At 40.6% G+C, this 22,020-nt stretch overlaps 1 protein-coding gene across 20 annotated transcripts in view; it reads right to left on the bottom strand.

The window, feature by feature from the left end:
* Positions 1–21,114, bottom strand: part of RALGAPA1 (Ral GTPase activating protein catalytic subunit alpha 1) — a 120,966-nt gene extending 99,852 nt beyond the window's left edge. For 7 of the 20 annotated variants that reach the window (XM_033143335.1, XM_033143391.1, XM_033143345.1 and 4 more), the window contains exons 1-6: positions 20,662–21,114; positions 5,051–5,161; positions 3,466–3,515; positions 2,475–2,532; positions 1,316–1,359; positions 912–1,089 (exon numbers count right to left, since the gene is read on the bottom strand). In XM_033143335.1, the coding sequence (XP_032999226.1) occupies positions 912–1,089; positions 1,316–1,359; positions 2,475–2,532; positions 3,466–3,515; positions 5,051–5,161; positions 20,662–20,767 (547 nt within the window). In that variant the 5' untranslated portion in view covers positions 20,768–21,114. The remainder of the gene's footprint in view (positions 1–911; positions 1,090–1,315; positions 1,360–2,474; positions 2,533–3,465; positions 3,516–5,050; positions 5,162–20,661) is intronic. The other 13 variants (XM_033143371.1, XM_033143380.1, XM_033143364.1 and 10 more) reach the window with 2 other exon arrangements.
* Positions 21,115–22,020: the final 906 nt, after the last annotated feature.

The raw sequence follows: 22,020 nt of genomic DNA, 5'->3' as shown, positions 1-22,020 counted from the left end.
AGGGTGCAGAAGCACAAGAGAAAGACTGCAATATGCTCTCCATCTCAGTCATTAAACTCAACATTAAACTCAGAAGGTCTTATTTCTGAGTAAATATGATTAGGACCGCATTACTAATGACAAGGGGAGTGTGGGTGTAATGAAAGGGTAGTAGTTCTGGTGGGGAACACGTCATGCTCCTCCTGGGGTACTGTGTACAACTTCGGTCCCCACTCCCCACCCAGCTTTCTCCTGTGGCTCCTAGAAGCTGTCAGCATGTGACAGCGGCCACACCTACGGGAATGGCTTTGACTGGCAAGTTAAACCAGGTGAGGGTAGTTGATGGGTCTCAAACCCTCGGTGAGCTAGGGACTTCCCCTGCATGCAAAGACAGCCTCCAGGGGACTGAGCAGTTGAGACCAATTGTGAGTCCAACGGTCAAGAAGGCAGTTTCTGCACATGCTGTAGAGGGAAGTGAGGGACAGATGGGGCTCATCAATGTGGGAAGGTAGCCCCATCCAGGAGGAGGAAAGCTCTGATCCTAAACCTCCACTGCCTTGTGCGACATCTTCAGGAGAAGTAAAGGTTAAGGAGCAAACCCTACACAAATCTGGAGTGGTATCCCTAAGATGGTTGGATGGTGCCTTGTACACCTCCTTCTGCCAACTCCTGCAGCCAAGCTGGTGTCAATGTATTGCTCTGCTTTCCTTTGGGCCACAACAGTGAGGCCAAAAGTGGAGTCTTGTTGTCTGGCCAGCCCAGGACGTCCATACATACTGCCCAGGCTTGCACCTGGGGGGGGGTCACTTCTGTGCTGCTAACACAGTGGTTTGACTTCATGCCTGGAGGCATACTGCACTGTCTTTTGAGGCAGTCGGGTGCCAACAACTAATCACAAATATACTGTATGCATATGGCCACTGCATACTTACTTTCTTGAACACTAAGCACAGGATTAATGAGATTATCTAGTGTTCGAGGCCCGTGTTCAGACTGTGGTGATGGAAATCCAGGAATTAAACAAGAAAACATACATAGCTGTTCTTTACTACAATTATTTTGAAGTGCTTGCAACCACAAGAGGAAGAGACGTACACCTTCACGACGAATCTTGGAAGAAAAGGTGATAAAATGTTTTAATTTCACATTTACAGGTAAAATTTACAATTTCAACAGTTACCTGAGCCCAATGCTGATACAACTCTTAGATTAATCCAATTACAGCCAATAAGACACCTTTAAATAGCTTTCTAAAGATTTGGCCCAACATTACAAATACTATTTACCTCCCTCGCCTTCTTCGACAAAGAAAAAACGAGTAGGTTATCAGTCATACCTTTAAAGAATTCCCCGTGTGAAGTAATTTCTTTAAAATCAATCCTGAAAATAAAAAAACCACACATTCAATATTTGTTGTTTCATTGCCAATTTAAGGTGTGAGAGCCCTCGGTCGGACTTAATAAAGTCTTCATAACAAGTCCTTGGCAAACTCTTGATTATTCTTGGTGAGCCTTCATGTCCTCTGGCAACAAGCTTAATGCCAGAAGTGAGAAAAGTTCACCTTCTCTAGCCATTTAATCAAACTGGACCTATACTTTTCTCCATACAAACAATAACATAATTCCAAATATCACATTCAGCAAAAGTAATAGCTAGTTTGCCATCAAAAAATTAAAGAAGACACTGCAGCATTGGATAGAATCTGTGGGAGTATGAAACATGCATAATTCATGTTGATTATAATTTAAAGTATATGTATTTTAATTATATTTTAATTTCAATTCCAATCATGAATTTCCCATCAATTAATGAATTCATTGTGCCTTTGTAACACGCTATGCAGAGGCATTAAACATGACTAATATATGCAGCATTTGCTAGCAATTTTACATACTAATGTGTGCATGAGTTAGCAAAGTAGCAAATGCGTGGTATTTTCCTTAACTTATCTTAATCAGTGACAAAACCAAAGAAACATTTTGAATTGAGTACGCTAAGCCCCAGATGGCCAACTTCTGTATTGCGGTTCTGTTTCTCACAAACTAGGGCCCTCCCCACCCACCCAAGTGTCCACATTTCTGTTGCAGTCATGGAGGATAAGCCCTCAGGCACAGTGCATCATTAGATATAAAATCCAAAATGAGATGTTTCACATCACTAATTTTACAAGAGATGTAAGATATCTCTAATTCTTGGAACATGCAAATATTTCTTCCCCCTACAACTGTAACACAGTGATCAAACTTTTTAAATCAGACCCTAATTAAAGTTTATCAGAATGCCAGGGGCTGGATAATTTTACTTTGAGGTCTGGTCTAGCTCCCAGGCCATCAATTCAGCCACTCCTCCTTCAGTCCATGACATTTATATTTTTCTCTCCAAGAGCACTAATTAGACATGACAGCAGATAACACTGTAAAAAGCAGTTTGATGCTTGAGAATACTGATTACATTAATAAAAATGATAATGCTATTACCATATTACCAATACATACCAATACTGTGAAACTGCCATCTTTGATGAATTCTTTCTGGAAGAAGTTGTAAAATTTTCTACAAAAGCAGAAGTCAATAAATACATAGAGCAATCATTAGGGCACAATGGCTGCTATCAGGCATCAATTCATTATTTAACAAAATGCTTATATAGCTTCATTGAAATAAAACTTCTATGAGGATTACAAAATAAAAACAAAATATTAAAATTATCAATTAGTTGAAATCAGTTATCAAGGATTTATTATCGTTTATACCCTCTGGATGAATGGATCTTTGTTTGTTTGGGACAAACAAGTTATAGAATTCTAAAGTGAATTTGGTAGATTTTCTTTAGAAAGGTGGGAGGAAGAGAGATTTAATAAATGTCAATTTGGTGTATGTGTTAAGGGGTATGTAATATGAAACCTAATCAAAAGTCCTTCTGGATACTTAAAAGCAGTTTTCTGGTTTATGGTAAATGAAGATCACCCCCAAAGTCTTCCACCTTCTGCCAATTAACTGAGTTCTACTTGTAGCTGGGACAGCTCATTCAGTAGAGCATAAGACACTTAATCTCAGGGTCATGCGTTTGAGCCCCACGTTGAGCAAAAGATTCCTGCATGGCAGGGGGTGGAGTAGATGACACTTATGATCTCTTCCAACTATGGAATTCTATGATTTTACTACTACTAAACAACAACAACAACAACAACAACAACAACAACAACGGGTAATTACAACCCACAAATGGATTTTATGGAATCATTAAAGCAGGGATGAAGAGCCCATGTAGTGTTGCTGCACTACAATTCATTATCCCTGAGTATTGGCCATATTGACAAGGAGTGCTAAGAGTCCAGCTAACTATCCCTTCATCAGAGACTAATTCTTGACTTTCCAGCTTAACTTTTACAAGCTACCACTTGCGTTTCAAGAATGTGTATTAAAAAAGTGATCAGAATAAAAGACCTAGACAACAGCAGAATTTCTACATTGGAAGAATCTTACCTCAAAAATAAAAAGTATTGCATCTAGTTCTTCTCTCTGTGACTTGTGACCTAAATTCAAAAACAGGATTGTTTTCAACAACTAAAGATAGTGAAAATAACTACAGTTCTGTAATAATAAACTATTACCATTTTGAAATTTATGTTATTTTACACAGCTGCCTAAGATGGAGAAATTTATCATATTTATAACCTGCCCTTCAACCCACAGGTACAGGGTGGGTGGGTACACAAATATGTCATTAAAATACAACACAAATACAAAATCATAAAACAGATTATTTTTTATCTTAAAACAATAAATTCAGAAATAAGTTATTGAAATCAGCCATCTCCAGAGTCTTGAATGCAGAAATACATTTTTATGACATTATTATTATTATTATTATTATTATTATTATTATTATTATTATTATTATTATTTGTACCCCGCCCATCTGGCTGGGTTTCCCCAGCCACTCTGGGCGGCTTCCAACAAAAATCAAATACAAAAATATCACACATTTAAAACTTCCCTAAAAAGGGCTGCCTTCAGGTATTTTCTGAATGTCAGCTAGTTGTTTATTATCTCCTTGACCTGTGATGGGAGGGCGTTCCACAGGGCGGGCGCCACTACCGAGAAGGCCCTCTGCCTGGTTCCCTGTAGCTTCGCTTCTCGCAGTGAGGGAACCGCCAGAAGGCCCTCGGCGCTGGATCTCAGTGTCCGGGCTGAATGATGGGGGTGGAGACGCTCCTTCAGGTATACAGGACCGAGGCCGTTTAGGACTTTAAAGGTCAGCACCAACACTTTGAATCGTGCTCAGAATCGTACTGGGAGCCAATGAGAGATGCCCATATATCCAGTGGGAGGGAGTTCCAGGGGGTCATAAGGGAGAAGGCACTAATCCACAGCATCACACAACAAACTACTGTCGATAGAACTACAAACAGAGCCTGTCTTCACACCTTAAGGCACAGGTTAGCAGGAGTAGTACTCTTTCAAATGCTGGGGTCCCAAGCTGTTAAGGACTTTATAGGCCAGACTCAACTCTTCAAATCAGCCCTGCTGGCAAACAGACAGCTAGGCAGCAACACACGATTTCACTTTGTGGCACCAGTAAATAATCTGACAACTGCATTCTGCACCAGCTACAGTTTGTGGACTGTCTTCAAGGGCAGTCCCATGCAGAATGCACTGCAGTAGCCTAAACAATGAATCATCAGAGCATCAAATAATATAGCTTTGTGTTGTGGGTTTTCCAAAATTTTGAACAGGGAAAATTTCCCAAGGCAAATTTAGATAATTTGCATTGTAAATTTTCCTGATGCCCAAGAGAAGGGGAAGCCAATATGTTGCCCTCTATCTGACCACCATCATTCCTGACCGCTGGCCGGGCCTGCAGCATCTAGAAGATATCACATTGCCTACCCCTGCTCTAGAGAGTGATATAGTTTAGCATGTTTATTTTACTTCTTTTTAGTAAACCAAGTTAAAAACTTTGAACCTCTCAGAAACAGCACACTGCAGAAGAAACTGAAGCACTGGCTGGTAAGTCTAATGACATGTATGCAAAATCAAAGTCAAACATTTTAATAAAAAATCTTACCTTTCTGTTTAAGACTAATTTCAATAGTCACAAAATTTTCAAAGAAGATGTAATATATATGTGAAAAGTGTAGGTCAAAAAACTGCTTCAGATCGATAGATTCTGCATTCTCTGCAAAACAAACAAAAGATAATTTCATTATTACCCAGCCCTACAAAACACTTAACACTGCTGAATGACAATAGAAAAACCAGTTAATAATTACATTACAAAACATGAGTAACCAGTTCTATAACCTTCTATACCCCCTTATATTTTTACAGAGATAGTGTAGGGGTTTTATGTCAGCTGCAGCTAGGCCAAATTAACTGAGAAAAGGAGGCATATTTGGGGGAAATAATTTGTTTTTTAAAAATTCACTATATTAACTATTTAATCACATTTTATCTCCCCCCCCCCAACACACACCAAGTATAAATGCCCCCTGAGTAATTTCTTGATAATCCAAACACAATCTCTTTAACTGATGGTCTATCCATCACACTCTCAAATTCTATTATACTTTTGGTACCTGCAATAGTACCAATTTCTTAAGGAGGACTCAACAGGCTCATAGCTTAAGGCTGCACTCCTACACACTGGTGGGGAACTGGCTCCACTCTGTCATGTGGAAGAATACATAGTTTTTCCATGGAAGTTCTAAGCATGGTCCCAATTCTTCCTTTGGAGTCCACCTTGATTTCAAGCTGGTCACGCAAAGGAAGGCAGGAAGTAAATCAGTGTCCAGAGTGTCCCGGTAATAACCTTAGCAACAGAATCCAGACACTGTGAAGAGTACCATTTTTAAATGCTGCCGAAGGGACCTTCAAAATAAACCCATGCCACACAGAAATGGTGGTAGAAGGAGAAATTGAAGTAGGAAGTGCCATGGTCAGATGGAAAGCTACAAAAAATTTGATTTAAACAGAGTGGCGGAAGAGATTGATAGGTGGCAGCAGATAACATTACCCAAGTGGCTGTGGTCTAAAGAAAATGGCCTTGCAAGTTATTTGGAGAGACTGGAGTGTATAATTAAGCCCGCAAGCCAAAGATTCCCCACTGCTGCTATGTACACTTACCTAAAACTAACTCCCCAGTTAACTCAATTGGACTTACTTCTCAGAAGAGTTTAATATGCAATTATTTCCTACATCAATACATAGCAAAACACTTAACTGTCACCTTTAGAGAATTCTCTAATCTGGATTCTGTGTTTACCCATGCTATGTATGTTTGCCCAATATAAATGCCATATAGAAGTTCATCAGTGAAAAAGAGGGTAGCTTTTGCAGTACAATGCAAGAGCATAATACTGTACTAGAAACACATATGTTCACATTATGAAAAGATATACAGAAGGAGATCAAATCAAATTAAAAGAGAATGTAACAAACAAAATGTGAATTACTGAAATAAAAAACTATGTTTTAACAAGTCGGAAAAAGCCATGATTAACAACATGTTGTGGTGCACCTAACACATGTTGCACATGCTGCACAAATGATGTTATAGGTTTGAACAAAAAAAAAACCCTCCCTCCAATTCAACACCTATTCAAAAGCAGCAAATCTTGAGGGCTATTTCAATGATTATTATTATTATTATTATTATTATTATTATTATTATTATTGCAAGTTTGCAGGGGTTTACTGGGGAGTAGCAGTACTGCTCCTGGCTGCCATCAAGAGGAATTTCACCACCAAAACTGACAGCTGCATCAAAACAAAATTTTAAAGAAAAAGAAATGCTGCTGCTAAGTGAAACTAGTGAAAAATGTCTCTCTCTTCCCAATTCCACACTGAAAATTCTCAGGTCTAATTATTTCACTGCTGCAGAACCTTGACTGCTCACTGCAAGCCATTCCTATGAGTTGGAGGACCCTCCAGAATATCATGGGATGTAACTTGTGGGGCTGCAGATGGAGTGGGGGAAAATCTGCACCAGCAGAAGTGCCTTCAACTCATACAAGGGCTTAAAGCACTGTCCTGATTTTGTAAACTATGACAGCAATTTCCCAAAGATGACAAAGGAACTATGATATATGGAACCCTATGCAAATCCACAGGTCCTATTGAAAGTTTGAGAGATCGTAAAAACTATAACCACTTTCATAAATATACATTCAGAAGATGACAAATCAGGCTGGATCTCCTAAATGCACTTCTTTGTGTAAATGTGGGCACCTGTAACTGTCTTCAGTCAGGCATACTTTCCTGAACTGCACACACTTTTTAACTTTTAGCTAGACCTTCTGTTTGAATTCCTCTTCAATTCAATCAGAAAAAGCAAACACTTAGGCAGTAGCCCAGTTTCAGTAATTTGTAGCTAAGGATAAAACTACGTGAAACCATTTATTTACACTAGGGAAGCAAGTGAATGGAAGGTTGCTACAGACTCCCCTGCAATTTACCTCCCCCCAGGCTACACACACACACACACACACACACACACACCACTGTACCAATTCCCCACAGGTCATAAAATGTTTGGAAGCAAATAATACATTTATTCTTGTGCTGTCTTTGGATATAAAAAGTTCACTTCTAACAACTCATACAAAGAATATGAAAATTAGCATGTTACAGCCTTGGTAATATCACAAGGCAGAATTGATTTTTCTAAGACCTGCTGTTTAGTGTTATTGTGCCATAAACTTTCATGGACTAGAACTCACTCATCAGATGCATGAAACATTGCAGTCAGTTTGCAAAGATAGGTGTAATGTGTGCATGAACACAAGAAGAGAGAAGAAAATGTTAACTTTTGCCAAAGGCAATGAGATGCAAGCATGACAGATCTTTGCAAAGCTCAAAAGTATGTAAGGTTAGTGACTATTAACAGCAGCAATCAACATTGCTAGGAATACTGTGTTATGTTAAATTATCTATATATAGCAAGAGAGAAGTCCTGGCCTCTAGTATGCAAGGACCAAGAATTGGTGGTAGAATTAGTACATAAATTGGGTGTGAGTCACATCTGACAAGATATTCTATAGACCTTGACCTGGCGTAACTCTAAGGAGACTTTCTGTTAAAACGTTATCTTTACTTGGTCACTGCACTTAGGCTGTAACATCATTGCTATACTCAATAGAGTCTACTCTACTGCAATAGAGCTTTAAGCCAATTCTTGATATATTTCTGTAGCACAGAATAGCAATTACTAAACACTGCCCCCAGGAGGCCCTAGTCCCTTGCAGCCAAAGCCAAAGTTTAAGTGGCCCCTGAAGACATGCTTATTTGGCCACGTTTGTTGTTACTGTGTTTTGTTGGTCCTCTGCATTTGATTTTATCTGATGTTGTTTTCATGTATTGTTTATCAGCTGCTTTCTTTTGAGCATTTTTCACTGTGAGCTGCCTTGTGAGGGCTCACCTAAAGATAGCATTACTGTACAGAATTTTTTTAAAAACAGTTTGGCTAAGAAAAAAAGATTGTCAGGAAGCGATTTCAAGCAACCTAAACAATAGAAAGGATAGGCCCAACCTTCAGAGTTGGAGGCTTATTGCATTAGGGAGCTGTTTCATGAGATCAGACACCGTACTTGGCAGGAGCTTTTGTTTATGCTAACATTCGGGAGGCATATGTAGATATTAATAACTGTTCCTTTATTGTTGCCATGCGATGTGAGGCAGACTTCTGCCTAGATTCCAATACAACCTCCAGTTTAGCAGCCTCATACGGACTTGATGATGATGATGATGATGATGAATAAAACCATTGTGCCAAATGCCAAGTAGCACAATAAAGCAGCAAAAACTTTGGTATTTGATTAAATCCATTTTTTAGGGTGTGTGCAGACATTTAGACTTTTTTCCCAAAACAAACACCTCAACATTTAATGCCTAGCTCATAAATACTTTGTTGTAGTCCTGTCATGTGCATTTGGACTGATCTAGGTTCTCCTATGGGACGCGGGTGGCGCTGTGGTCTAAACCTCAGAGCCTAGGGCTTGCCGATCAGAAGGTCGGTGGTTTGAATCCCTGCAACAGGGTGAGCTCCCGTTACTCAGTCCCTGCTCCTGCCAACCTAGCAGTTCGAAAGCACGTCAAAGTTCAAGTAGATAAATAGGTACCACTCCGGCGGGAAGGTAAATGGTGTTTCTGTGCGCTGATCTGGTTCGCCAGAAGCGGCTTAGTCATGCTGGCCACATGACCTGGAAGCTGTCTGTGGAAAAACGCCGGCTCCCTTGGACACTAAAGCGAGATGAGCGCCGCAACCCCAGAGTCGTTCTCGACTAGACTTAACAGTCAGAAGTCCCATATGGACCTACTCAGACCCCAAGATCATCCTCTGAGGCATGTTTGTGTGTGCATCCTCCACAAGAGGCTCAGAGAGTGGCAACACAAGAATGGGCCTTTTCTGCAGCGGCTCCCCATTTGTGGAATTCTCTGCCAGGGAGGTTTGGCTGGCACCTTCATTATACACCTTTAGGTGTCAGGCGAAAATGTGCCTCTTTAACCAGGCCTTGGGCTGATTGACATCTGATGCCCTTTTAAATGTGTTGTGGGAGGGGGGATTATTGGGTTGTCTTTATTTTTATTGCTTATTTCATGTTTTTTATACTGTAATTTTATGTCATGAACTACCCTGAGATCTACGGGTATGGGGCAGTATACAAATTTAATGAACAACAAACAAACAAACAAACAAACAAAAATAATTTAAAAAGTGAACTGAAGATTGCTTTTGTAGCATTCTGCACTGTGATGTCAACTCATACAAGCATAAACTGCCTTTTTCCAAATCTCTAGTTCAGAATTTTGAGCACTTCAGGGTTTCAGACTGGGATATTTTCCAGTCCTACCTGGAGTTGGTAGAAGTTGAACCTGGGCCCTCCTGCATACAAAAGATGTGCTATGGTTCTTTCCTGCTCATTTTTGTGTGAATATCACTGTGCATTATGGGCCCTCTCCTTCAGCCTATTCTCTCACTCGCTCCTTTTTCTAACACCAATGGCACTGTACTATAACTAATGCATTAAAAAAAAATGTTGGTGTAAGTGACACAAGAGTGACACACACACACACACACACACAGAGAGAGAGAGAGAGAGAGAGAGAGAGAGAAACCATCCGTAGACACAGCATTTTACATAGCAAAAGACATAGGGTTGTAGCCAACAGCATTATTCAGCTGATGGTAGGCTTCTGTCAGTGTAACAAAGAGGAAAACAATTTTCAGCTATTCTTCCTCTCTCTGAAGCCCCTCCCCCCTGGGCAAACAAATAAAATAAAGATCAGCTCTGGATGGTCCCTGGAAGTAAAGGAGAAGGGAGAATCACTAACAGTTTGCAGGGTCAGGGGCTGCAAGGCAGAGTGGGAATATCCAAAAATTGCTTTCATCTCCATTCTGGTGATGGAACCCTTACCATCAGCTATACTACCCATTCAATACAACCCATTGCTCTCTCCCAGCACCACACCAAACTGAATACTTGTAAACAGCTTTCCACAACAATGCTATTTTAATCAGTTGGCCGGGTATGTGTGTGTGTGGGGGGGGGGTATTACAGCATTTAAACATCTGGACGAACCTAAAGCACTCATTTAGATAAATGCTAGAAATCTAATTTGTGCATAAAAAAGGTAAAGGACCCCTGACAGTTAAGTCCAGTTGCGAACGACTCTGGGGTTGCAGCGCTCATCTAGTTTTACTGGCCGAGGGAGCCGACGTTTGTCTGCAGACAGTTTTTCTGGGTCATGTGACCAGCATGACTAAGCCACTTCTGGCAAAACTAGAGCAGCGCACGGAAACACCGTTTACCTTCCTTCCAGAGTGGTACCTATTTATCTACTTGCACTGGTGGGCTTTCGAACTGCTAGGTTGGCAGGAGCTGGGACCGAGCAACGGGAGCTCACCCAGTCCCGGGGATTCGAACTGTCAACTTTCTGATCGGCAAGCCCCAGGCTCTGTGGTTTAGACCACAGCACCACCCGCATCCGAATTTCTGCATAGAATTATTATTATTAATTTATACAGCACCATGAATATGCATGGCACCTTACAAAGTAACACCACAAAGACAGATCTTTTACAATATACAATTCAAGATACGGGAGGCAACAGGGGGAAGGAAGGAAAATTAAGACAATGGTAAACAAAGAAGTTAAGTTCTTGCTATATGGAGCAGAATACTGTGATGACATCCATTATAGAAACCTGGATAATGCATGTATATATAGGTATATTTATCCTCAAGCATATGTGGCTTTATTGCTCATTTCATTGACACGGGTAAGACAGAAGTAAACAACTTGGTGAAAGCAATCAGCAAACAACCTTAATGCATAATTTTAAGCATTTCCTTTCCACTGGTGTGCCTATTTATATTTAGTAAGCCCCCTGCAATACACTATAATAATCTTTGAACAGATGGTCGTTGTTGTTTTTATTAAAAAAAATGTGGGGAGGTGTGGAAATTTTTATTTGGAGCAGTATCATAATGTAATGAGAATTCTCTGTCAGTGCAGGAGCAACCGAAAGGTTTCATACAGTATGCTTCTGATACAAGTGCTTGTCATGTGGCTTCACTGACATGCAAATACAGCACAAAATACAGGCATGTGCACACTCACTAGCACTAGAAGGTCACTATCTCAAATGTAGTTTATGTACATCACTTGTGGGTTGTTGTTTTTTGCTTAAACAGTTTAGATTTTGTTCTAAATAAAATAAAATAAAATTCAAGGAGGTGGGGAAGGAGCTACATTCCCATTTTAAAGCAGCAGAGTGCTTTGCCTACTTTTGCAATGCCAGGGGAATCTGCCACACAGATGTCCACTTGTGAACAACGTCTACTTATCTACGGTGGCAAATTTCAGTTTGGGTTATTATGAGCATTTTCCTTTACCATGATTTGGATGTGGAACTATGCTGTTATGCAGCTGTGGTCTCTCATGTGTGTGTTTTTGTATGTTTGTATGTTTTTTAAATGGATTGGCTGTCTTGCAGTTTGATTCCCTCCCCATTGTAACTCTTGTCATGCACTCACTTGGCAAATGCACATTTTAGGTAAAGAGTGCAAGTGGGTATGGAAATGATGCTTCTGGTTTTTCAAGATGACATGCTTTTAAAAATGGTCCTGGGAGATATTTGTAATGCTTCATAATGCACTGCCATCCAGATATACACTTGGAACTTGGAGGGGTGGGGGGCTTCACTCTGCAGTAAGCATAACATTGTCCTGTTTTCAAAATTCTGAAGCTACTTCATCAAAGAATAATACTGGGAAGTTAAGTCACCCACAATTTCTGGAAAATCATTTTCCTAATCTCATTTCAGGTTTGCTGCATCTTATTATACAAGCAGACCTTTCGTATTTACCCTTCCCAGATGATCCTGCAGGCCAGAATTAGACCAGATGGAGGAAATTGAAGGATGATCTAGGTACAACAATAAATAAGTAGTCCTTTCCTTTTTCATACCCTTGAGATGCCCTTCAAAAGAAGCAATAAAATATTGCTAAAAAAACAGGATGGCAAATGCTTTCCTGCTCTTTCACTTACGTCTGGGCAAGCTCTATGCCCTAGCCTAGACAGTTTCAACCTTGTAGATATTTAAGGCAAGTACAGTATAAGAATACAGAGTAACTTTGCTGCATGGCTTACTCAGCAGGGTCAGCAAGTGCAGCCCCACTGCCTACTGCACACAACTGTGAATCATGTGAAGTAGAATGACCAAAGATGGCTTTTTAGCTTCTCAGATGGTTATGTTCCAGTATACTAGACTGTGTTGACAAAGGGGTGGTATTGTTTTCATGCTCATGTGTAAAATCAGCAACTACAGTGGTACCTTGGTTTATGACCATAATCCGTTCTGGAGGTCCATTCGTAACCAAAACAGGTCATAACCCAAGGCGCACTTTCGCCAATGGGGCCTCCAAAAAAACCGGGTCATAATCAAAAACAACAACAACATTGTTCGTAAACCAAAAAAATTGTTCATAAAATAGGGGGGCGTAATCCAAAAAAAGTTCGCAAAGCGGGACACGCACTTCCAGGTTTGAATTGGTTATAATCCAAAATAGTCGGAAACTAGGATGTTCACAAACCAAGGTACCACAACGCAGAGTACTAACCACTATACGATCAAGACCAAAGATAGGCATATAATCATGTATGCGACCGTCTCAGCAAGGTTGTTAATAGCTAGAAATTGGAAATCTCAAAAAGTACCTAGCAAAGAGGATTGGCATTTAAAAATGCTAACATATTATAATTTGGCATCCAAATATGAAGAACTAAAAGGAATAAACGAGATAGAGAGAGAGGAGAAGTGGAAATTATTCAAAGAATATATGAATTTGTATGTTGAGAAGGCCAATCTCTTAGTAGAGTATTAAAGACCTAAATAATAGAACTTAATGATAAAGAAGAGATAATAGAGCATGCAGATGGAGGAAAAGAAGATATTAATACAGTAAGGAGTAGACTGAGAAGTAACAAGGGGTAGGGGGGTGGGTAGCTATAGAGGGTGGGGTACGAGGAGGGAAATTAAGGGAAGGAGGGAAATTATGTTTGTGCTTTGTTAAGGTTTAGTTAATCTATGTATTTATGCTATGTATCTTTGTTATTTTCACGTATTTTTGTAATCTTTATTATTATTATTATTATTATTATTATTATTATTATTTTTCTTTGTAAACTTTGAACTTAAATAAAGTCTATTTTAGCAAAAAAACAAAAAAGAAAAAAACAAACCAAGGTACCACTGCATTATACAACCATGGTCAAGTATTTTCAAATATTCTATAAAGCCACTGGGGAGGCAGCAGTTTATCTTCCTGTCTCCTACATCACCTTTTAAAAAAATCTTTGGTTGTGTCATTTGTTTGCAAGGGCAGGGGTAAGAGCTGCTTGCCTCATAACCCTGAAGCAGTCAGCGGCAAGGCAAGCCAAACAGCAGGAAGCATTGTAATGTCCAACACTCTCCAACATTCATATCCAGATTTTATTTCTCTCCTGTGGATTCCATGTGATTTGCCCAAATGGAAGGTAAAAGAAACAACATATTCCCATATAGGCTACAATTGCTCCATTACAATTAGTTTAAGGCAATCAGGAGGAGACTAGAGCTACAAGGTTTAATTGATTACCGGTAATCATATATTTCTTGCTTCAGAAATATTATCTTTACCCATACACAAATTGAATTGATTACTCAACTAAAATTGTTTTAAATGGGTTGAAGCTCTAGAAGTAACTAATTTTCTTGTGGCAGAAATGGTTCCAAGAAAAACCCCAAAGAGATCAAATTTTCAAAGTGCCAATATGTTCTACAGTGCACAATATATTTCTGAATTAAGAAATCCTTTCATTGGGGTAACTTACACTTCTTTATTAGCTATCCAGAAAAATAAACTTCTGCAGCTTTCTCCTCTGCTGAATTCTACTATGGTTCCAACTCAGGAATGTTCCAAGTAAGCAGGAATAGTCAGCAAAATTTGGCTAATTAAATAATACAGTATATGGCTTTTTAAATTGTGGGGTACATGTGTATTGTTTCTGTTTGTTATTATGTTATGTATTTTTGTTTTTTTATATTGTAAACTGACCTGTGTCCCATAGATGAGCGGCAGTATAGAAATTTAATAAATAATAAAAAATACAGTAAGACCAGTGATGTGGGGTGGCAAATCCAAAATGGAAAATACTAGAATATAATGCAACTCAAATCTAAAATAAAAGTTGGAAAACGTGGCATTTTCAGTGTCTCCATAACCCCTTAAAATCTTAAAAATGTTGGGATATAATATGCCTTAGGCTGCAATTCTATGTGGCTTACATGGAAGAAAGGATTGATGTGGGTTTCTTCTGGGTACACATGTTTAATACTGCACTGTTAGCATTCCAATAAAAACAGTTTCCAAGGAAAACTTTGGATTTGTTTGGGTAGTATCTACCAGTGTTGCTCAGTTGGTATGACGGCCATCAGTGGATTGGGAAGACAGCCTGTGTGGTGTAGTGGTAAGAGTGTTGGACTAGGGTTCAAATTCCCACTCAGTCATGAAGCTCACTGGGTGACCTTGGACCAGTTACTGTCTCTCAGCCTAACCTACCTCACAGGGTTGTTTTGGGGATTAAATGAGGAGGGGGGAGAATCATGTATGCCCCTTTGAGCTCCTTGGAGAAAAAAGGTATGCAAATGCAATAAATAAATATTCAATTCTCCCTCAGTCTTGTTCTTGAGGATGCCCAACCACCTGGAGAAGATTTAAGAGACACTGCCAAAACTGCTCCCTTTTTGTAGTACGCCAGAGTTTGACTCCGTAGCCAAACTAATGCCAGTTCAACATTTTTCAGAAGACTCACAGTATTCTATAGGACTACAGTCTGGTCATACATTATAACACTGCAATGAGCAACTTTTCAAAACAGTGACAGAAAGGGTCAGGCGTCCCTATTGCCACTTTTCAGAGAAGTCTCTGTTTAAATCATGGATCAACTTATCACCTCCAAATTAAACCTCTGATACTGTGGATCCAATTTAAAAGGCTAGGAATGTACAGACTTCCTGAAAGCCACAAACAAAATCAGAATTAAAAGTAACAGGTGGTGGTACTACCTGAATACACAGTATATATTTCATACACAATACAAATTTCAAAATAGTATATGGCAAATTCTTTGCAATGCAAAGGTGACAAAAAGTACTTGATGTTTCAGTCATGAAACAATGAATTTCTATACAATAAATATGTTTAAAATAAATTTGCTTTATAAACACACAGTTCTTCCATCAGGAATAATACAATGCATAGTTAACATCCATATGTGTTTCAAAACAGTGAGCAATGTAACTACCGGAAACATCTTTACAAACTTACTCTTCTGAGAAGTGTAACTTCCAATTGATCTGATCACTATGCATAAAATGAAACATGATAATTGTTGTGGGCACAGAGAAATGTTCTCATTGAAGGTTTCACAATAAAGTAACACTGTTCCTTCAGAGGCTTGTTAATATCCAAGCCTGTGTCAAAAGCCTTCTGCTTTTGGTAGCCAGCGTTAAGCCAGTGTTAAGCCTCTAACTGGGAATGAGATTTAAAAAGCAGGCTTTTTAAAATCTTGATTTTTAAAAAAATAGAAAATTGATTGTATGTTTCTAACACTGTAACCCATTCAAAGCCTTAGGGATAGTGTCACTAAAGAGTTCAAATAACTGAGTGAGACTGGATCTTTTTTTATATAACCCCACACTTTCAAATAAAACACTCCATCCACTATAGCACTCTGATACCAAAAAATATTTAGATAGGCTGTGATCCAGAGAACTCCTTTGAGCATGTGCTTCTCTCCTACTCAAGAACTACATTAGAAACTGCTTTTAATATTTCCCACTTTAAAGGCAGCTTATCAAGTGGCATCTAGGTCTATTGTGCTTGTTGCACTGAAAGGTTTTCTCCAAAGAGTAGGACAGAAACTGCTTTAAAATATATCATGCAAAGAAGTATTTCTGGGCAAACATAGGTCAATTCTATGGTATCCTTTGAAATGCAGCTACAATCAATGGGTTTGATCCGGAGATGCTGCTCTGTGAACAGAAGGGCTTTTCCTGACTTAGCACAAAAAAAAGCAAAGTGCTTCTTGTAGTGCTAAGCTTTCTACGATCTGTTCCACAATGTCTCAAAAAGGTGCTAGCGCAATGACTCGTGCAATCTCTTACACAGAGCCACAAAAAAATCTCAAGATGCATGCAAGCACAAGGCATTGTGTATTCTCTTACACCAGTGTTTTTCAACCTTTTTTGGGCAAAGGCACACTTGTTTCATGAAAAAAATCACGAGGCACACCACCATTAGAAAATGTTAAAAAATTTAACTCTGTGCCTATATTGACTATATATAAAGTAATTCTCTTGAATTTTTCAATTTTTCCCACGGCACACCAGGCAACATCTCGCGGCACACTAGTGTGCCGCGGAACAGTGGTTGAAAAACACTGTCTTACACAACATCTCAACATGTGTTCTTTATATCTCAATTTTATGTCTTGAACCACTCTGAGATCTATGAATAAAGGGTGTTATACAGATTTAATAAATATTAATAAAAAAGATATATCCTGAAACTAAGTCCCCTTTTTACAGAATCTCCAAGTAACTTTTCTACAACAATTTGAAGAACAGTGCCAACATAAGAATTTCTGCTGCAGGCATATATCTGGATCCCAGAACTGAAATTTTACCCACAATACAAATGATAATACAATCTTGGCATTTTCAAGGGACCTTTCTAGTAAAACAACTTTTTAATGTATTGGTTTATGCACAATGATGGGATAAGTGACCTCCTGTGTAATGTTTTATTTTGAAATATTTAAAATACCAGTAATATTTTGGTTTCCTGTTATGTTACTTTGAATGTATACTTTATATTTGACTTTCTTCAGTAATGTTTTAAGGCCTTTGACACTGTAAAACATACTGCCCTGTGGACTGTCCTTCTGAAAATCGGCTGCCCAGATAATTTTTTAATCAGCTCCTTCATGATAACATGACAGCAACAATCGCAAATAATAATTGCTCTCAAAGTGAACCATTCATAGTGGAATCGGGTGTTAAACAGGGATGTGTTATCACCCCAACTGTATCGCCATTGTCGAAGGGAAACTCCCCACCGGGGTAGAAATCATATATCAAACAGATGGAAAGCTCTTTAATCTGAGCAGGCTGAAAGCAAAGAGTAATATAGCTTCTGTCACAGAGCTTCAGTATACTGATGACAATGTAGTGTGTGCACACTCAGAGGATGACCTCCAAATCATCCTAAATATCTTTGCAGCAGCTTATGAAAAACTTGGCCTATCGCTCAATATCCAAAAAACCCAAATGCTGCACCAATAAGCACAAAACGATCCCTCTACAGCAGCACAAATCCAGCTTAATGGTGTAACATTGGAAAGTGCTGATCACTTTTCCTACCTGGGCAGTTATGTTTCAACAAGAGCAGACATCAATGCTGAAATCCAGCATCACTTGAGCTGTGTGAGTCTTCCAATTGAAGCACAGAGTGTTGAGGGCCAAGACATTTGCAGGGAAACCAAAATGCTTGTTTACAAAGCTATTGTACTACCAACTGTACACTTGTGAAACATGGACCACTTATAAACGCCATCTACAACTCCTTGAAAGATTCCCTCAATGGTGTTTCCAAAACTTTTACACATCACTTGGGAAGACAGATGAACTAATGTCAGTGTACTGGAAGAAGTAAAGATCACTAGTGTCAAAGCAGTGATTCTTCAACATCAACTTTGTTGGACTGGTCATGTTGTTCGGATGCCTGATTATCGTCTTCCAAAGCAACTACAGTACTCTAATTCCAACTCAAGAATGGAAAGCAAAATACTGGTGGACAACAAAAGAGGTTTAAAGACGCTCTCAAGGCAAATCCTTAAAAATGTAACATAAGCACTGATAACTGGGAAACACTGGCCTGCGAGCGCTCCAACTGGAAAACAGCCTTTACCAAAGGTGTCATGGACTTTGAAGAAGCACAAACGCAGGGTGTAAAGGAGAAACGAGTTAAGAGGAAGGCATGTTTGGCAAACCCTCACTGTGATCAACTCCTGCCCAGAAACCTATGTCCCCACTGTGGAAGGACATGTGGATCCAGAATTGGCCTCCACAGTCACTTACAGACTCACTGTTAAGACTGTGTTCATGGAAGACAATCTTACAGCTACAAGTGATCACCAAAGATGATGATGATTCTGGATTGTTTTATATGATGTTCTAATGCAGGCATGTCCAACAGGTAGATTGTGATCTATGGTAGATCACTGGACGTCTGTGGTAGATCACTGGTAGATCACTGGTTCCCCCCCAAAGAAGCTGAACAACTGTGGCTCCCCTAGAAAAAGCTCAACATTTTACCTACCCCCTGAAAAAACTCAACAACTTTGACCTGAACCCCCCACAGTCTCTTGGGAGTTGGCCACCCCTGTTCTAATGCGTTGCAAACCACGTTGAGATTTTTTCTTATCTATATAAAGAGGTATAGAAATGAAAATAAATAATAATAAATGCATAAATTACAATACTGAATACTAGCAGGGTTCTCTCCAGTAGATACCCTAACACACACACACACGTGTGTGTGTGTGTGTGTGTGTGTGTGCGCATCACCAGCTGGTGATTCTGTTAATTGTAAACTGATATACAGCAAGCTTCAGGATACAATCCAACTCTCATTTTCCTGGGAGTAAGGCCCAATGGATAAAGTATGACTTAGTTTTGAGTAAACGTGCATAGGACTGCAACTCTGATGAAGACTCAAGTAATATGAAACATTTTTGAGTCTGCATTTTATCATACACTTGTCATAAAGTACTCATCTTAAATAAGCTGACACCTGCAAAACCAACAGAATGAAAACTCATCATGAAAACATGTGGAATAATGCACTTCAATCAAGCATGAGTGAGTAACAAGTTTGTAGAAAAAAAGCAGTCAGATTCAATGGTATCAAACCCTTGGGCTTACACAGTCAAAACAAGTATCTGAGTTCCTGCCTCAGGGATTAGTTAATTTAGATTAGTTAATTTATGCTGCCCCTTCCCACACCACAATACAATGCTAGAACTCTGTAATATGCTGTGTTTATTTTAATGAATGTCACCAACCAAAGGCAGCAATCCCAATACATATTTTCATCAAACTGGACCACTAATAGAAACAAGTAAGGGGCACCTCACACCAATGAATCTCCATATCAGAGCCCATCCAATTGTTCACTTCCTGAAACTTTCCATAGTCCTAGGCAGGACTTTTCTGCACGAGCAGAAAAGCAGGAAGCTTCCTGGGGAAGATTTGCCTGGATACACTCTTGAGCTCAATACAAGATCCCAAACTGCATAGATAGAACAATTTGTGTCCCTAACTTTCAGCTTTGTGTTCTCAGAGACTGCACAGCCTGATGCAAGTACTACTCTAGGCAGTAAGCATAAGAAGACAAGAAACCCTACACCAGATTCCACAAAGTTAAGACATTCTAGACATGCCCAAACACAAACTCAAAGCACAGGGTTGACAACCATCCCAATCGCACCTATGAAAGCCTGTTCCAATTTATCCAGCAGTCAACAACCCCCGAAACATTATCACAACACAGGGTGCAAAGCAAGTTGCCTCATCTTAATATATGCAACGCAAGTCAGGCATGGGTGTGTGTGTGTGTGTAAATAGCATGGGCGTGTGTTAAAACAGGCAGTTGGTGGATATTTTCATCACTCTCCAGGTATTCCTCGCCTGTCATTTCCCACAGTGCCATCAGTGTCCGGGTTGTCATGCCAACAAAAGAGTTGGGATGGAGCTTCTCCCCCCTCTCTCCTCACCTCTCGGCAAAAATGCAGCTGCTCCCCAACCTCAAAGCACCCCAGCACTGTCCAACCTCTCTTTCCCACCCACCTCTAGCAAAGATAAAGCGGGGAGGGGAAGGGAGGGGAGAGGAGGAGGAGGAGAAAGCTCTCAGGGCGGCCTCCCCCCCTCGCTCGGGCACCAGCCCAGCCCAGCGAGGGCTTCTCCAACCCGGCCTCTTTCCTTTCAACCGAGACCCCCCCCCTCTCCCCGCCCCCCTCCAGACCCTCAGCAGCTAGCAGGGCCTCGCCCCCCCCCCGCTTCCCCTTCCTCACCGATAACGACGCGCAAGTGCTTGAGGCGGGTGAGCGGGTCCTTGCGGGTGTCCAGCACCTTCTGCGTGGATTTCCGCACATCGCCGTGAGGCTTCTTGGAGAACATCCCGCCTGCGGGGCCCCCGGGGCTGGCAGCCGCGCTGTTGTCCTAGCCGACGCCCTCCTCCTCCTCCTCGTACAGTCGGCGCCGCCGGGACCCCCCGGCAAAACCTGAGGTGCGCTGCGGCCTCCGGATCCGCGCCCCCGGTCAGCGTAGCCTACATAGCAGGCGGCGGCGACCCGAGGCTCCGAAGGGGCGGGTGCGGCCGGCGCACTCGAAGCTCTCGGGTGCGCGGGGTTGGTGAAGGGAGGGTTGGCGGCGGCTGTGGCGAGGTAGGCAGGGCTGGCTTAGGGCTTCTCGCTCCGCAGCACCGCGTTACTCCTCCTCCTCTCTCCTCCTCCTTCTCCCTTACTCTCCGAGCACTGCCCCCCCCTAACGTTTCACGACAGCCGTCAGGTGCGAATTCCAGGCTTCCCATGGCAACCGCCTTCGCTCTGACGTCATAGCCGGGGGACTCAAAGGGAAGGCGGTTCTTCCGGCGTCGCCCGGCTTCCTTCGTTTACGTGCTGGGGGAGCCTTTATCAGTGGGGTCTCTTCAGGGCAGAGGAGAGTGAGCTCAGACGTCGAGGCTGCGACCACTTGCAGCCGAGAGTCTTGTGGCACCCTGAAAACTTGACGAACTTCCTATGGCGTGATCTGCAATACATTTGTTGGTCTTTTGGGTGCCGCCAAGCCTCTTGGCAGTTCTTACTACTAACGTGGGAGGAGAAGATTCATGGGAGTAAGCCACTTTGGGCTTATTAGAATTTACTCCTGTGTAAGCATGCTTAGTTAGATTTGTACTCAAAAGAAGCAAAGGGTGGAGGTGCGTGTCCGGTGAGGAAAAAAGTTTTGCTACTTTAGATGTTTTGTACATTGCTTTTCGAAATAAAATTTATGGCAGAAGCTAGAGCTATAAAATCTAGGGATTCAGAAATATAAAAATTCTTAAACTAAAAAAACAAAGGAAAAGTTTGAAACCCTCTTGTCTGTGATTGTTTTAAGAGGCCACAATTCTGCATGCAGCTTATCTACTGAGTTTAGTGGCCCTTCTATAGTTGGCTCTTATGGCTCAGTGCTTGAAATCATGTTCATTGTCAGGACTTGGAAGAACTTCTGCACTATGTTCATGCACTTTAAATTAATTTAAGTGTTTTATATGTCCATTCACTTTGAATTGATACTTTATTCTGAAAGGGGACAAGTCCTCTTTTCCACTTACACATTTTCCTGTCACTGATACATTCTAGGATTGTGCAAGAATGTAATTACCTCTCCTA

Source organism: Lacerta agilis, chromosome 1 (genome assembly GCF_009819535.1).
Source record: "Lacerta agilis isolate rLacAgi1 chromosome 1, rLacAgi1.pri, whole genome shotgun sequence".
Lineage (NCBI taxonomy): Eukaryota > Metazoa > Chordata > Lepidosauria > Squamata > Lacertidae > Lacerta > Lacerta agilis.
This window is presented reverse-complemented; position numbering and strand designations above follow the sequence as displayed.